This window comes from Lepus europaeus, chromosome 11 (assembly GCF_033115175.1).
Source record: "Lepus europaeus isolate LE1 chromosome 11, mLepTim1.pri, whole genome shotgun sequence".
In the NCBI taxonomy this organism is placed as follows: Eukaryota; Metazoa; Chordata; class Mammalia; order Lagomorpha; family Leporidae; genus Lepus; species Lepus europaeus.
The window spans coordinates 61,748,441-61,764,751 of record NC_084837.1 but is presented as its reverse complement, the minus strand read 5'-3'; the positions used below and the strand labels follow the sequence as shown (position 1 = coordinate 61,764,751).

Sequence of the window (16,311 nt, the reverse complement as noted above, 5' to 3'; positions counted from 1 at the left end):
TTCCATATAAAACCTAATTCCAGGTAGAACAGAGTTAATAAATAATCTGTATTTACAATCTTACAGTCATGAAGACTCTTAGCAAAGATGATATGGACAGTCCTGACACTTCTTCCTGTTCCATGAATAATCATTCAGACAGATCCTCTGCAGTAAGTCAATAAATATCTTATATTGTAAAGTGTTTGTTTTTTAAAAAACAAAAACAAAAACAAAAAAACAGTTCTATCACTCAAAACAGAGCACTGGAGAACTCCATGGTAATTCAGAAAAAAAGAGAGAACAGGAATGTTTTAGTTAGGATGATGATAATTTTGTGCCTTTCTAACCATAAAAATAGAAGCACAGCTGCCCTTCCCTTGGGAGACAGCTGGTGCTCGCTGAGATGGTAGGTTTTCCTACTTTCACGCTGTATCTACACAAGCTACATCTGGAAGAAAATCAGGAATTTCAATGCCAACAGGCAGTGGCAGCCAGTACTGACACTGGTTTGATTCTGACTTCTTACTCTGATATGTAACGGCCTGGGGTCAGGGAAGAAGTCCAGAAGCCAGTCTTTCCCTCCCTCCCCTGCTCCTCTGTAAGTGCCTAATTCACGTGGGTTCATCAGCCAACACCAGTCAGCATCATGAGATCCAGCAATAGTCTTTCAATCCCCTGAAGATGATTTAGTACCGAGCATGTAACAGTTCTTCCATATTTTCTTCATTCGATCGCCTCTTGGGTCTGCGCCCTCCCCCTTAGTGCTCCGGCCCCTGCTCCCCCTATTCCTGAGGGAGTAGTCAGGTGTGTTTTTGTTTGCTAATTCTAGTGATTCCTCCCTTCTCTGACCCGCCTGAGAATGCTGAGTCCACTGCTCAGAGATAGCCTCACAATAGCACCCTGCTCTGATAAGAGCAGAGTGGAGCAGGCACCTTTCCGGCTGAAGCAAGTAGATGCGTTTGCTTTTTCAAAAACACACCAACGTGACTGTTTATATTTTTGGAAGATGTCTTCTCTCATTCATTGGAGGCTGTATACTGAGTCTGTTTTTGAAAACTGCATTTTCTTGAGGCAGGTCCTATGTTCTAGGAATCCACATGGATGCAAGCAGAGAAAAAAGGAAGGCAAGGAAAAGTGATCCTGGGGGTTTTCGCAAGCCCATCGTTCCAGAAGGTGCAATACCAACATTGGTTCTTATCAGTCTTTGGATCAACAGCTTGTTGATTAGGAATCTGTTGAACAGACAAATATGTTAGTAAGTCGTAAGTCCATAATTAAAAACTAATAACAGCACAGTTATCTTAATATCAGCCAAGTTAACAACCTAGGGATAGCTCTTATTTTAGATTGACAAAAGTCATAATGTAAGATTGTTCAAACACATTAATGTTTAATTGTATTAGCTGACACAGCACAACCTTCCAAAACTTGTATTGTGCTTTCTAAGGCCTTCGGTATTAAATGCTTAGGGAGTTTTTTTTTTTTTTTTTTTTATTCAGACTCAAATTATTCCATAATTTAGATATTTTTTGAGAAAAATCAATCATCCTTATTTATTCTGATTGATCTTGTAGACACCAGGCCATGGCTCAGGAAATCTTTATTTAAGCACTTATTTTGTGGTAGATCTAATACTGGACTCCGAGAGAGCTCAAGTCATTCCTGAGTGAAAAGGAATGGAGAACAAAGAGCTATGATGAAGAGGGAAAACTGATTCAACATGCCAGGAAGAAACTTGTGAGGGAGTACTTGTGCTGTGGTGGTGCAAACAAAGCCATAAACAGTGTGTGAGGTATACACAAGTTAAAGAAAATTATTGAGGTCTGAACTATATAGGCATTGGCCTTTGCATGGCGTATGAAGAACACAAATTGCTAAGCAAATTTTCATGGTTGATAAAGACTTAGAATTTCACCAATCATAGTTCATAGGCATTATTTCACTTTTACCATTATGTCCTAAAAAACCTTGTCTCTCAATCTTTAAATCAGCTTTCCCATAATTGGCACCCTCCATGTCTGTCTGAATTACAGATGTCAAGTGTTATGTTGTTCTTACCTCTACATTCGTACTTCAGGTCAGAGAAGAACACCATTTCTTGAGAGAAGACAAACAACCCTAGTCTACCGCCAGCATAGGTTTTGTCATAGATGGGGCCTGAGTCAGCCATGATTTTCTTTCCTTCATACATTACCACTCTGCAGGGAAAACAAAAAACAAAATTCTCAGTGACACTGTTTACCTCCTCATTTTTTGCCCATCAGCATAATGTAAGTTCAATTTAACCAACACAGTCTTACCTAATGAAACCTGTCTTTGGCCTGTGGCTGAGACGCCATCTGTAAGCAGTGAAATCTTTCCAGCCTATGTGACGAGGGTCATGCCACAGGGTACGCACCTTCAGGAAAAAGAAAAGAGGTTGAAGCACAGCTCTATCAGGACAAGATCTGGATTGCATTATATAAAAAACAGTACTTGCCAAGCATCAAAATGACCCAGATTAGAGGGCAGCAATGGAGGATTTTTTTCCCCCAAGGCCTCTCTCATTTGTTGATGCCATTAAATGCACATAGAAAGCAGAGAAGAGGGAAGGGAATTTTTTATTTGAGGAGGCTGACACCATCTTCACATTTGAGGCTTGGCTATAGCGAGCTGCCCTATGAGACATTGTTATGGTTTTTACAAAGTAGGGCTTAGTTGGTGATGCTGGAAACCTCAAGACTCCGTTAGGAAAAGCAGAGCATCCCCAGTGCTCGTCAAGTACCCATCGACACCTTCCCCTCTATAGGGCATTGCTGCTTACCTGGCCAGGAGTGTTTCCTGTGTGCCACAGTGCATTCCGCAGGTGCTCACCAGGCCCTGTGGTGGAGTTCACAACCTTCACAGAGAGGCCTGAGTATCCCTGAGCCCTCGTGGGGTTGGTGTCCCAGTAGGACTGGGTGACTTGCTTCCACATCACAACATAGAAGCGGCTGCTAGACTGGTAGCCAAACACAAATCCAGCATAGTCATCATCCCTTTCAGTGTTGATGAAGAAGGTGCCACTGAAGTCCACAGCGTTAAATTCGTCATAACCTGGAAGATGAGGTCAGGGCCAGCTTAAAACCAGCAACCTTCAGGTTTTTCATCTTGTTCCCAGACATCCTGAGCACCCATAGGGACAGACGGTATCTGTCAGCTTTTGCATCAGCTTCTTTCCCATGTATGCGTGAGCCTCGTGATGTAGGAACTTGCTACTCACCTACGGCGAGTCCAGGATCACAGTTGACAGTTTGGACGAGTTCTTTACCCTGATGGCGTACAACCCAGTTAGGATCATTTTGGGATGTCCCCTTGGGGTCCAGAGGAATCATCTGGAACCGGCGGAAGTCAGTCTCACTGATGTCAACATTCTCAGGACAGATGTCATCGATGTCTGGCACATTGTCGTGATCAAAATCATCTTTGCAAGCATCACCTCGACCATCACCTGTGGTCAAAAAGGCAAGGGTTTGGTGAAATTCTAAAATGCCATGATTAGTGTCAGAAATTCACTATTTTGCAGAATTGGCATTTAGTCACTTCATCGTCCCAAGAGTATTCAGCTTTGTATTTTGTCCTTAAGATTGCTGTGATGTCTGCCACTTTCTAAAAGTGTGGCTCCCCTGACTCACCATCAGAGTCCTTCTGGTCAGGATTGGGCACAAGTCTGCAGTTGTCCCTGTCGTCAGGAATGCCGTCATTGTCATCATCATGATCACAGGCATCCCCCTTGCCATCTTTATCGTGGTCAGCCTGGTTGGCATTGGGCACATAGGGACAGTTGTCCAAATTGTTCTGGTGGCCATCTTCATCAATATCCTGATTGTTGTCACAGGTGTCTCCAATGCGATCTGAGTCAGAGTCCAGCTGAGAAAGAGACATACATGGAGAGTAAGCCACTGTATCAATCAGCAGTGACAAAGAGAACAGAGCCCCCACAACAGGGAAAATCCCCCATGTCTCATCTGGCCAGTGGGGTTTTGTTGAAATACTTTTCCAGAAAGCAATGTTAGTGATTACATTTTGAAAATTTTTTTTTCCCCTTGATCCTTGGTTTTACATGAAAATCTCAGAAGAGATATTTGAGTTTTTTTAAAAATATATATTCTCTAGGTATAATCTGGTAATACCAGATGCTGTGGAAGAATGACAAAGAAATGGGGTTTCCCAGGTTTTGGAAATTCTTCTAGTCTGATGACTTTCTCACAGATTATATAGTTAGCCACGGACATGGTTATGGGTAGTTTCTTCAAGGTGAAATTATAAAATGTACATGAAGAATATACTTAAAACACTCTTAGTCTCAGACATGATTAATAGTATGATATAATTATCAGTCTCAGATCTCTGTTTTAGCTAACTTATCTCAACAATGGTAGGTTACAGTGAGCAAGTCAAGTGGACTTTCTTAGTGTAAGCAAGTCTGAGAAGATCTGCACATTGAAGATACATCTGTAAGATGGTCACATCAGACAATCTTTACATGAACGTAGTGCAGCTGGCTTTGAGGACACCATGATGAAAGTTTTTAGACTCCATTAAACTCACTTTGTGAAGATCTAGCTAGCGAAGTTTGCAGACTTGACTGAAAGACTCTAATAGGAATCCACCTACCTGATCGGGATTGTGTTCCAGGGGGCAGTTGTCACACTGATCTCCAACCCCATCCATGTCAGTGTCCCTCTGGTCCACATTGTAGACATACTGGCAGTTGTCTCGTTCATTGAGTATACCTGCAAGGAACAGGGGACAAATCAGAGCTGGTATCTCCAGCCTTGGTTGTTTCAGCCAAACCGCATCATAGTGGCCAGGCCTAGGGAGAAGTGAGCTGAAATCCGTGTGTGCTTCCCACTGCCCAGGGGTCTGCTAGCCCAGGCAGTGCCTTACCATCCCCATCAATGTCTGCAGCACAGGCATCTCCTTCCCCGTTGTTGTCCGTGTCTGCCTGGTCTGGGTTGTGGTTGTAGGGGCAGTTGTCACAGCGGTCGCCCACATCATCTCGGTCATAGTCATACTGGGCTGGGTTGTAATGGAACGGACAGTTGTCCTGCAGAAAGAAGAAAGGGAGCACTTTAGCATGCTGCTGTGGAACCAGCTCAGGGTTCAGACCACATGCACAGTATGCAGAGAACTGCAAACAAATTTGCAGTGATTATTTTCTACTTGGTGGATGTATTGAGTACTCAGTGTAAAACGATCACCATACAAGTTAAAAGCCAGGACATAATGAATGAAAAACGATTTCTATTGGTTACAAATCAATTAAGAGGTAACATGTCATCTCATTATCTCAGTTCTCCATATGCCCAAAGTGAACTTGACTGTAACTGAGACTGTTAAATCTGGGGATCAAAGGGTCATTGGTGACTCATTCTAATTTCTCTCAAAGGGGAGAAAATTTTGTGATGGATAACAAAACCCTCCTTTAAAAATTCTCCTGGCAACATTTATGTCTCCTCAAGCTACTAAACTACAATGAATAATTTCTGATTATCCTATGTATCAACTTGGCATAATTCTTCCTATAATTCCATAAGTTCCTTGAATCCTGAAATATTTCACATTGTTGCAAAGTTGAAGAGAAGCGAAGGGATGGCACATATTTTGTTTTTACCCTATCATCTGGGATTTTGTCATTGTCGTCGTCGTCATCACAGGCATCTCCAATTCCATCCTTGTCATAGTCTTCCTGTCCCGAGTTGGGGAGGTTGGGGCAGTTATCCTAGGAAAGAGAAGATGCACATTACGGCTGTGGATTGTAGTTTCTCTGCTCAGCTCATGGATCATGCACGGGGTGGGATGGGCACTGGGGCATTCTGAACCAAAAAAGAATGGACTGCTGTTCTGTGACGGCAACCAGATGCCTTCTTGGGGGTTGCACACACAGAATGGGTATACATGCTCTCGGCTTTACACATGCTGTGAACACAAGGCACGATCTCATGGAACTTGGTAGAGGAGGGAGCCTTCTTTTGGATCAAAGATCATCATGCACCACAACATGCCAAAACAGCCTGCCCTGTTTGTGTTCTTGGCACCAAATGACTCAACATTTATGTGGATTAGTGTCCTCTTCCTTTGGAAAGTTTCATCTTTCAGTTTCGTTTCTGAGTTGTTAGCATTTAAAAGTCCTTGGCATACTGTGTTGCTACAGGTGATAGGCACACGTGGCAAGATGGCTGTACCTTTTTGCAGTGGTAAGTTGCGTTGGCCACACACACCAGGTTCTCATTAGGCCAGCCATCGAGGTCTGTGTCCTCCCCACAGATGATGCCATTGCCAGCGTAGCCAGGCTTGCACTCACACCGGTACATGGGGTCACTGTAGTGGCCCAGGTAGTTGCACTTGGCGTTCTTGTTGCAGTCATGTGTCCCATCTGTGCAGGGGTTGCGTGGTTTGCACACCTGAGGGTATACCATCCTGATGTTAACACAGAACCTTCCAAAGTTCCCAGACACCACAGAAACAAGTAACATCCATATCCTGGTTGGCTCCCTGTCAGAGGCTGCAACTGGAGGAGTGTGGATTAATTCCCCATTCTGCCCCCAAGGACGTCCAGGCTACAAGCAAGCTTTGCTGTACATTTATGTTTCTTGAAATTGCTTAGCACTTTGGCATTTATAGGTTCATCTACTTACAACTTATTCCAGAGCAGCATTTTAAAATGTGACTACTTTTCCCCTGCAGGAGTTACTATAGATTTTCTAGTCATGCTTCTGAAACTAGACTGTACATTTCTTCCTCTCCTCTCTCTTAGTGCAGGGTATGAAATGACAGTCCTCCCTCTCCTAGTTGTTTCAGTCAAGGACAGCTCTTCTCTACTCTGGAGTACCGGCCTAGCCAACTGTACCTGTTTGTGGGCCATGGCATGTTCCACACCCCTTCCGAAAGGCTGCGTGCCAGTGTAGCGTGGAGGGCAGGGCAGGCAGTTGTAGCCGGGGTCTGTGTTCTTACACCTGTGCTCCCCGTTGTGGTTGAAGCAGGCGTCAGGCACTTCTTTGCACTGCGGAGTAGATGAAAGTTTGCTTAATGTTTAGAAAATGCAACCATAAGGACGCGGCTAGGACAGGTTCATTGCTGTCCCGGGTCTCCTAACTCAGAGCCATCAGTTCCTCACCTCATCAACATCTTTGCACTGGATGCCGTTTCCACTGTACCCAGGGGGACAAGCACCGCATTTCCAGCTGCCATCAGGGTAGCTAGTACACTTGGCACCGGCAAAGCAGGGATTGGACAGACATCCATCTGAGACGAGGTGAGAAAGACAGGTTAACGGTTGGTCTGGCTGCTGTTCCTGCCATGCTGGGCACGTCAAAAGGCACCCAGTGTTAAGACACTGTAGGGTGTCTGCAGCTACAAGGGTCATAAATGCGGGCTGTGGTGTTCAGTAAAGCAGGAAGCTCCTAGGGTGATCTTTGCGCTGGGCTGCATAGCTCACCGACTGGACAGTCCTGCTTGTTGCAGATCTGGTTTTCTGTCACATCACCAACGCAGTCCTTGCCTCCAAACTGGGGCACGGGGTTGTTGCAGAGCCGGCTTCGTTTCTGCACCCCTCCTCCACAGGTGACAGAACAGATGTCCCATGGAGACCAAGGACCCCAGCCGCCATTGACTGTAAGAAAATGAGTCCCATGCAAAAATTAAGGTCGCTGTTCAAATCCTTCACCGTCATACAAGACTCTCCTAAGCTTATTCAAGAAATCTCTGCTTCCCTGTCACGGGAGAGAGTATCTGGGAGGAGGGTGAGTTTGAAATGGTTTCCTTTCTGCTTTTCATTAAAAGAAGCTGCTGAGCACTGCAGGTCTTTTCTTCTGTTTGTTTATCTAGTAAGTAACCTTCCCCCTCCATGACCCACTGAACTGGAGGCTGCAGATGCCAGGCAACCAGCTGGGCAGAGCTGCCGCCCACACTGCCCTGCGGCTGAGCTCACACTTACTGGGGCAGGCGTCTTTCTTGCAGGCCTTGGTCTCCCGAGCTTCGCCTTCACACGGTTTCCCATTCATCTGGGGGCTGGGAGAGTTGCAGAGCCGGATCCTTGTGATCACACCATCTCCACATGTCACAGAACAGGATGACCACGGGGACCAGTGGCTCCAGCCGCCGTCCTGTTTAACTGAAGTAAAAAGCGGATGGTCACTGATGGTATTGGTTTGGTAGCCAAATAGAGGCCTGTCTCGGGATCATACAGAAATATTTCCAATGGCAACTGCACCCTGTGTAGCAGAAATTGGCTCTTGGCCATGTGTCCTAATGCCAGCATGGAATGTCAGAAGTAAAGGTAATATTTTAGCTGTCTTTGTGGGTTGTTTTTAATAACGCAGTATTTACCAGGTGTTAACCATGAACAAAGTTCCATGTTGAGTGCTTTATAGGTGTCATCTAAATAAAAAGCTCAAAATAACCTTATCAAGAACTTATTATCCCCAAGTTGCAGATAAGGAAAGAGTCACAGAGAGGGCAAGTTGCACTCAAAGGTGCACAGGTACGTGGGAGAAGGGATTCGGGGCCAGAGATTCTAGAACCTGTGCTCTTAAGGCCCTTGCTGCGGAGCTGCTGTGAGTGGTGACAATAAGGACAGGTCAGTTCTCTGTATCCCTAAGAGGTCAAGATGCTTACATCTCTTGTCACATTCCTGGATGTGACAGGTCCGCGTCTGGACCGAGGAGCCCTCGCATCGGTTGTTGAGGCTGTCACAGGAGCGGCCACGCTGCTGAATTCCGTTGCCACATGTCACAGAGCAAGAGGTCCACTCAGACCACGGAGACCAGCCATCATCTGCTGAGTCACTGGCTGCAGGGAAAACAGGCCGTTCAGTACATAGTGATGAAGGCAAGCTATTCTTTAGATGGCTCTGCTCACAGCCCTTCACTTGCTAGAGAGTGAAAAGCAATACATTTCTCTTCAAGGTCTACTGAGGGATAACGGACAACAATCATATAAAGTTAAGGTGTACAACTGGTGCTGTGGTCTGCGTCTGCCTTTGAAAATCACTGTCAAGCTAGTAGTTAATAAACTTATCTATGGCTCCATAAAGTTACCTTCTTTCTTTTCCTTTTTCTCTTGGTAGTGATTTCAGATCTAGTCTCTTGGCAAATGTCAAGTACATAATACAATATTATTACATGCTGTAGATGAGATCTGCAGAACTTAGTATCAAAGGTTACAAAGTTTTGGTTACCCCAGGTGGCTGTGTGTATAGCACTGGGGGTGACAGGATGTGTTGCCTGGGTCTGTGCAGCTGAGCCTTCTCTCCCAGCCTCTGCTTGCCTATTCATTGCTTCCTCCTTTCTCCTTTCTCATTTCAAATGAATTTCCTATTGCTGACTTAAGATATGTGGACAGGCATTTCCAGGCTTAGGCTTCCAAGAATGCTAGAGTTTTAGGCATGTGGAGCTTTAGCTGTTTCTGATTGTCAGGGAAGCTGTGGACCATGTGCTTGACAGATGAGCCTGAAGGCAGCTTAGCTGCTGTCGCTCTGGCTCCAACTCGGTCATGAGGTTAGTCAATTTGGTGTTCCTCTCATCCCAGCATCTGGGGGTATTTTCTGCACATATTTGCATGAAAGGAGAATGTGTTTGTTTACCATCTGCCTGAGCACCATGACTACAATCACATCTAGCTGTATCAGACAAAACAGAGAGCTTGTTTTCTTTTGCCATCAGTTGGAAATTTTCCTAGCAACCTCCGACTCAAGTTCAGAACTCTGCTAGCCTCCAGCAGCTTTGTTCCCTTGAAAAACATGCGTCAAGTGAATGTTGACCAGAAACTGATATACAAATGGTCAGTCCAGTGCCAATACTGATTAGTCCAAGCCATGGCCAGTGTGTACAGGGGTGTGCGTATGTGTGTAGGTGTGTGTATGAAGGGCAAATACTACTTTCCTGCTTTCTTATCGTAGTTGTGATGATTCATGTCTATGATCTGTACCTAAACACTGTCTAGGGAAAGCAGTTAATGTATACTGGCAACCAAAAACCAGGGAGAGGGTGCCATGGAACAACACAGTGCCTTAGTACTCAAACTGACACTATTCTCTTAGTCCTCCTGTGTCGACAAGAATTTTCAGGCTCAATTCAGTCTAACACTCATACCATAAGCCTATTGATTTCTTTGGTAAGCAGATTTTTCTTAATTCTGAACCTCCTCTAAGAAAAAATGCTAAAAGCAGCCAACTTAGGGCTATGGAGGTGGCATACTCATCTCCTTTCCTCAAAGCATAAAATCAGAACCGACAGCCATACCGAGATTCTTACTGCCTATACTATAATCCAGATGGGTGATAATATTTAGTCATAAATGAAGATTTTGGTGTCGCACAGCAGATAAGCTATCAGTTAACCAGCTGCTGCAATAAGAAACAGAATAAACACATATGAGGGCGATGAGGGTGAGGTCCAATGTTGTGCTCTGCTGTCCAGGATGTATTACGACTGACCTAGTCGCTGGCTAAAGAGGGCTTATGCCATTTGGGGAACTTACGCCAACACCGCGGGCAGCATTCTCCATCAGGAACTGTGGCATTGGAGCAGGGCATAATGGGGCAGGACACCTTTTTGCAGATGGTGACTGAGTTCTACAAAGCAACAGAGTGACAAAGAAATGGATTACCTCGCATGTTGCAAACCCAAGTCCACGTAGTGTCACATTTCCATGATAAGCCAGAACATGGTCATGGCTGTAAATGCTCTTGTGGAATGGTTTTTTTTTTTTATTTATTTTTTTTTTTATTTTTTTATTTTTTTGACAGGCAGAGTGGACAGTGAGAGAGAGAGACAGAGAGAAAGGTCTTCCTTTTGCCGTTGGTTCACCCTCCAATGGCCGCCGCGGTAGCGCGCTGCGGCCGGCGCACCGCGCTGTTCCGATGGCAGGAGCCAGGTGCTTCTCCTGGTCTCCCATGGGGTGCAGGACCCAAGCACTTGGGCCATCCTCCACTGCACTCCCTAGCCACAGCAGAGAGCTGGCCTGGAAGAGGGGCAACCGGGACAGGATCGGTGCCCCGACCGGGACTAGAACCCGGTGTGCCAGCGCCGCAAGGCGGAGGATTAGCCTGTTGAGCCACGGCGCCGGCCGTGGAATGGTTTTAATAGAAGATCTGTTGTAACAGAAGTCCCGACTCTCAGGGAGACAGTTGCAGTGCTAGTTATTTGTCATTTAATTCCTTGGAGAGCACTTTTTAACTGCTACTCAAAGGTAGAAGTTACAGCATGAAGAACTTCTATAAGCGGAACCAATAAATATCGTACTCAAACTCGTGTCTGAAACTGAGCTGACAAAACTCAGCCAGAACTCTGAAATGGTTAAATTTGCTTTTTTGTAGGGGGAAAAAAAAAAGACCTGTAAGCATGTCTCTCCCCCGTTTTTTTTTTTTTTTTTTTTTTGCATTTATAAATCTGGATTTATCGTATTGGAAGAGAATGGAAATGTAATGAAGTTGGCTTCCAAATTCAGTCATCTGTGATTTGTATTAAAGCCTGACTCCGCTCCACGAGCCAGGAAAACCTCCTCGCTCTTCTGCCAGTGGTGTGGGGGCAGCAGGCAATGCAATCTGAGCTAAGAATACAGGGGCATCCTAACAATATGGGGCTAAGTGACTCCAGCAACAACCGGTACTGTGGTGAAAGACCTCTGTGCCACAGCTGAATACCAATCGGGGGGAGGGGACGAAGAAGGAACGTCCCAACCAGGCTTTAATCACCCGACATTCAACACTTAGCCTTTGACCTAAAGCAGGTAAATGATTCAGATGTCTCAGCAGATTTTTTTCCCTGAAATACTTAGCCTGGGGTAGAATTAGGACTTGGACAAACCTTCTGCGAGTCTAAGTAAGAATTTGGTACCTGGTTTGGGAACGTGACAAGAATTATGTGGTCGGCTGAGTATTTCCCCAGGGACTGCAGCTTCAAACACCTGGTGTCGAGCCTTGGTTTATGTTAGCGTGTGCAGAGCCCTCACCTGACAGCGACACTCAGTGCAGCTGTCCACGGTCCATTCCTCGTTATTCCTGTACTGGACCCCATTGTGATAGCAGAGGGGAGGCTTCCTCAGCTCATTGGCCAGCTCTTTGTTCTCTTCAGTCTGAAAGGAGGAGACAGATGGTTAGTGTCTAGGTTTATGTTCCATCGCTAGGCAGCCTCTGTGCTGAGGCCTCCAGGGCTTGTGTGAACAGGCTGGGGGGTGGGTGGGGAGGCTGCAGGCCACTGACCACTTTGCGAATGCTGTCCTGCAGCGTGGTCACGATGGTGCGCAGGCCCCTGAGTTCCAGGAATATGTTGGACAGCTCGTCACAGGAGATGCCACAGATGGCCTGCAGGTCCTTTGTCTTGTGGCCAATGTAGTTAGTGCGGATGGCAGGGCTGGACCCGTTCACCACATTGTTGTCAAGGGTGAGAAGGACATTGGTGGATGCTGGGAAGCGAACACACAAAATGAACAAGGCAATAGGATAGCTTCAAATGGATGATCTTACCAGCCCGCCCTCCAAGTTCTTGGCTGTAAATGCCATTTATTTCATGTGGATGGAGGGATACAGGTGGAGGACGTGCATGTGTGTGCAAATGCCCACTGAGGTCACTTCACCTCTTAACTGCGTCTGGGAAGAATTCACGCACAATCACCTATGCTTAAATTTCTGTTTGTTTTTGGTGGGATTCCCACTCCCACCTGCCCTGATTTCCCCTCTATGCCTTAAAGAGAGAGGGATACTCACCACTGGAGCAGCCTTTGTTCCTGAGGATGTCTTCTGGGGTGGTTCCAAAGACAAACCTCACATTCTGCAGTGCCCCCTGTGGGCAGAAGACACACATTACATATACAGTGTGGAGACTGGGGCTCTATGGGAAGACTGCATGCTAAGAGAAGCACACAACAGATCATTCACCAAGCTTCAAAGGGCCCCGTTTTAAGATCGCTCTATCAAAATAACACACCAACATAAATTGCCAAACAACTTCAAAATCTTAATTGTGCCTCCTGCCAAGTCTTCAGTATTTGACAAAGAATTCAGTTATCTGCCTACTTGGGTACACAGGAAATGGAATCTGATACAAAGCCTGGAGGATACAATGACACTATCCAGTGTCAAAGAGTTAAATGTGGGAGTTCAAAGCCACAGTCACAAACATCGAGGAGCTAAGGCCAGGAAGAAGCTGCAGCAGCAAATAACCACAATTTTAACCTCTCGATTGAGACCGGCTCAAACCCCTACAAAGAATCCAAGAGCAAAGCGATTATTGATTCTGCCCGTGCAAGCCCCTTGTGAAGCAGTATTAAAAGTGGTGGAACACATTGGAGGTTAGTCTTGTTGAGAGCCTAAAGACTGCCTGTGGCTTGAATAGGCTGTCACAGCAAAATCATGGGCTTCCCTGGGGAGTTTCTGACCTGTGGCTCCTCGACTACTGTCTTAGCCTCAACATTATCTGGCACTTGTTAGAAATGCAAATTCTCAGACCCATTTCAGTGCACTGAACTGGGGACTCTGGGAATGGGGTACAGCAGCCCTCCAGGGAATGTGATGCTTCTAGAATGGGAACTGCGGCTTTGGTCTCCCGACAGTGTTTCCGACAGGTCAGCAGGCTAGCAGACGGCCCCCAGGACCAGGGCTCAGAGAAGTGGCCTCACCTGGAAGTTGTCATTCACGCCTCCCTTCGCGATGCGGAGCCTGGCCACGTTGGCCAAGTCCCTGGTGAAGATGCTCTGGATGGGGACGTCCAGCTCAGCGTTCTCCATCTTCTCACAGTCGATGTACAGCTGGGCCCTGTCTTCCTGCACAAACAGGGTGATGCTCTTCCAGTGGCCAGTCGCCAGCAGAGCTTCTTCCACCGACACCACATGCTGTTTCCCCTGCACGGTCAGGCTCAGGTCCAGGGTGCCCGCCTTGCCGTTGGAGACCACGCTGAAGACCTGGCCAGAGTGGTCTTTCCGCTCCAAAGCCAGCAGCGTGCCCCGGGTCTTCTTCATCTGCCTCAGGGAGGCCAGGAAGAGGAAACCTTTCTCTGCGCGCACAGCATCCACTAGGTCCTGGAACTTGTCGTCAGGCACCGGGGGGATCAGGTTGGCATCTTCGATGCGGTAAGCAGGGCTGGAAGGGTCAGGACCCTTCACGAGCCGGCGCCCAGAGCCCTTGCGGGCAGCCCCGGTGAGTTCAAAGATGTCAAACACGCTGTTGTCTCCCCCAGATTCTGCCGGACAGGAAAGGACAACAGTGAGTTTTCTGGGCTGGGGCTGGGGGAGGGGGCTGAGCCCTGGCAGCGGGCCCACAGGAACAGCCAGCCACTGAAAGAGCTGACTGGACACCGTGATCAGAGCAAGGCTGCATCTTGATACTCAGCTGGGGCTCAGGGGAGAGACAGCTGGGAGGGAGAGCCTGGGAGGGGCGCACGTGGGAGAGCCAGTGCCTTCTCCTTCCACCTGCCCTGAGGTGTCGCACAGACTCACCTGGAATGTGGTTGCTGCCACACACCTGCAGCAGGAACAGGACACTGAGTCCCCAGGCCAGCCCCATGGTGGAGCCGTCTGTGCCCAGCAGGGAGCCTGCAGCAAGAAGCATGAGAGCACAGGGTCAGAGACAGCAAAGACTGGGGGCTGGGTAGGGGGCCAGAGCCCCGCATCCCTCCTTGGCCTCACGTTCGATGGACACACCACGGGATTGGTTTTCTAGAGGGCATCATGCAAAAAAATGAGAGAGTTGGAGGGAGATGATGCCAGGGCCACCAGGGCCACCAGCGAGGGTGGTGGTGGGGGGGTTGTTTCTTGGGAAGTTGAGAGTGAACAGCAGGGCCAGGAGATGCAGTTAGGGGCAGGAGGGAGGGCATGACGAAGTAGCCTCCTCCCTAGAGGTAGTTAGCAAGGTTTAGGTAGGACTTGGAGGAATCCCGGGGTGCTCTGATGAGTTAGTTTGTGAATCCCTAGCTGAAGAGTCCCGCCGGCGGCTGGGAGGGACAGAATGGGGGCAGCGAAAGAGAGGAGAACCTGGGAGCTCGAGATGGACGGCCAGGGCGGTGCGGGCTCTTTGGCGACCGCCCGGGGCGCTTACCTGTGTAGACAGGGGCTCAGCGGCCGGGAGCGGCGGCGAAGACGCAGGAGAGGCGCCGGGGTAACCGGTTAGCCCGGGGGACCGCGGCCGGACTCGGAGGCTGAGCAGGAGGATCGCTCGCTCGCTCGCTGGAAACCCGAAGTGGCCGGCTGGCTCGGGTGCAGTGGCCGGCGAGGCGAAGCGGCGCGCTTTTAAAGGGGCGCTCGCATTCCTGGGGATTCCTCTGGCCAATGGGCGGCGACCGGGCAGGAAGCGGGAGGGGGGGCCAGTCTGGGTCGCGCTCCCCGCCCCCCGCCGCCCGGCGCGCAGCTTTCCAGCTAGGAAGCCGAGGGGGGAGCGGCTGCCGGCGCAGGAGCGCCGCAACTTCTCAGAAATCACAGGCGCCCGCCCAGGCAGCCTTGGCCCGCGCAGCCTCGGAGCTCGGGCTCCTGCGCCACGCGGCCCGAGGCGTTTGGCGCGAGCGTCCCGGGCAGCGACGGGGCTTCGCGACCACCGCAGACCCGTGGGAGGGCTCTCGGGCAAGCTTGGACCCTTGAATACCCGCCCAGGGCTATGGCTGAAAGGTGGACGCTTTGAGACGGCTTTGCAAAAATGGTGGGCCTGGTGGGGACACAGGGGACCCCTCGGGAGAACCAGCTGTCAGGGAGAAGCGGCCCCTGGGGTGCGGGCCGACCCCAGCCCATCATCCTGCGGGGGTGGGGCGGCACGCGCCCCCCGGGGCCCACGCACCTGGACTGGCGCGCACGCCTGCCCCGCGCCTGACCTCTCTCTCCAGGCTGAGCGTGCGGAGTCGCGCCCGGCCTGCAGGGCGCTGTGCGGAGCTCGCGCTTGCCGAGTCCCCGCGACGGTCGCTGCGGCGGTGGCTGCCGCGCTGCCACGGCTTGCCGCTTGGGGGCGGTATGCGTATTTCTATCGAGGGGACCCACGCCGAGTGCTGCTTGCCAGTCGGGGAGTTTTAAGCGAATGGACTCCTGTCCGGCTCCTTCAAGCCAAAACTAAAGATTGTGTCTTGAAAAACAGTCTTTGTGCCCACTCGTGCTTCTTAACGTGACTCCTGGTTGGAGAGTTTGCAGAGCCATCTGGCTCCAGGGTCTTAAACTATTTACAGAACAGACCCGGAGAGTAATAAATTACTCGCTGCCTATTATTTTATTTCCCTTTTTCCTCCCTAAGCGTTCCTTTCATTTTTCAGCTCCTGAAACCAAGGCGTGGGTTGCATTTCTGTGGGTACGCACATTGCCATGGGCCCTGCGGCCTGATGCTTCTGTCATTGACGT

At 48.7% G+C, this 16,311-nt stretch overlaps 1 protein-coding gene across 1 annotated transcript; it reads right to left on the bottom strand.

Annotated features, from left to right (window-relative positions):
* Window positions 1-201: 201 nt before the first annotated feature.
* On the bottom strand, window positions 202-15,183 carry THBS1 (thrombospondin 1). The gene is made up of 22 exons (XM_062205602.1): window positions 15,035-15,183; window positions 14,437-14,532; window positions 13,621-14,180; window positions 12,710-12,785; window positions 12,206-12,408; window positions 11,956-12,078; window positions 10,483-10,576; window positions 8,620-8,793; window positions 7,940-8,116; window positions 7,442-7,615; window positions 7,121-7,248; window positions 6,854-7,006; window positions 6,189-6,407; window positions 5,618-5,725; window positions 4,891-5,050; window positions 4,618-4,736; window positions 3,636-3,870; window positions 3,224-3,451; window positions 2,786-3,057; window positions 2,283-2,380; window positions 2,041-2,180; window positions 202-1,214 (listed from the first exon to the last, which is right to left on the bottom strand). Exons 2-22 carry the CDS (start codon window positions 14,501-14,503, stop codon window positions 1,207-1,209), a joined length of 3,516 nt encoding a protein of 1,171 aa, XP_062061586.1. The 5' UTR covers window positions 14,504-14,532; window positions 15,035-15,183; the 3' UTR covers window positions 202-1,206.
* Between the last annotated feature and the right edge of the window lie 1,128 nt (window positions 15,184-16,311).

Coding starts and splice junctions, on each gene's coding strand:
- THBS1 (XM_062205602.1), bottom strand. CDS start 14,503: ATGGGGCTGGCCTGGGGACTCAGTGTCCTGTTCCTGCTGCAGGTGTGT. Junction 14,181..14,436: donor TGGCAGCAACCACATTCCAG/GTGAGTCTGTGC, acceptor CCTGTCCGGCAG/AATCTGGGGGAGACAACAGC. Junction 7,007..7,120: donor AGTGCAAAGATGTTGATGAG/GTGAGGAACTGA, acceptor TCTACTCCGCAG/TGCAAAGAAGTGCCTGACGC.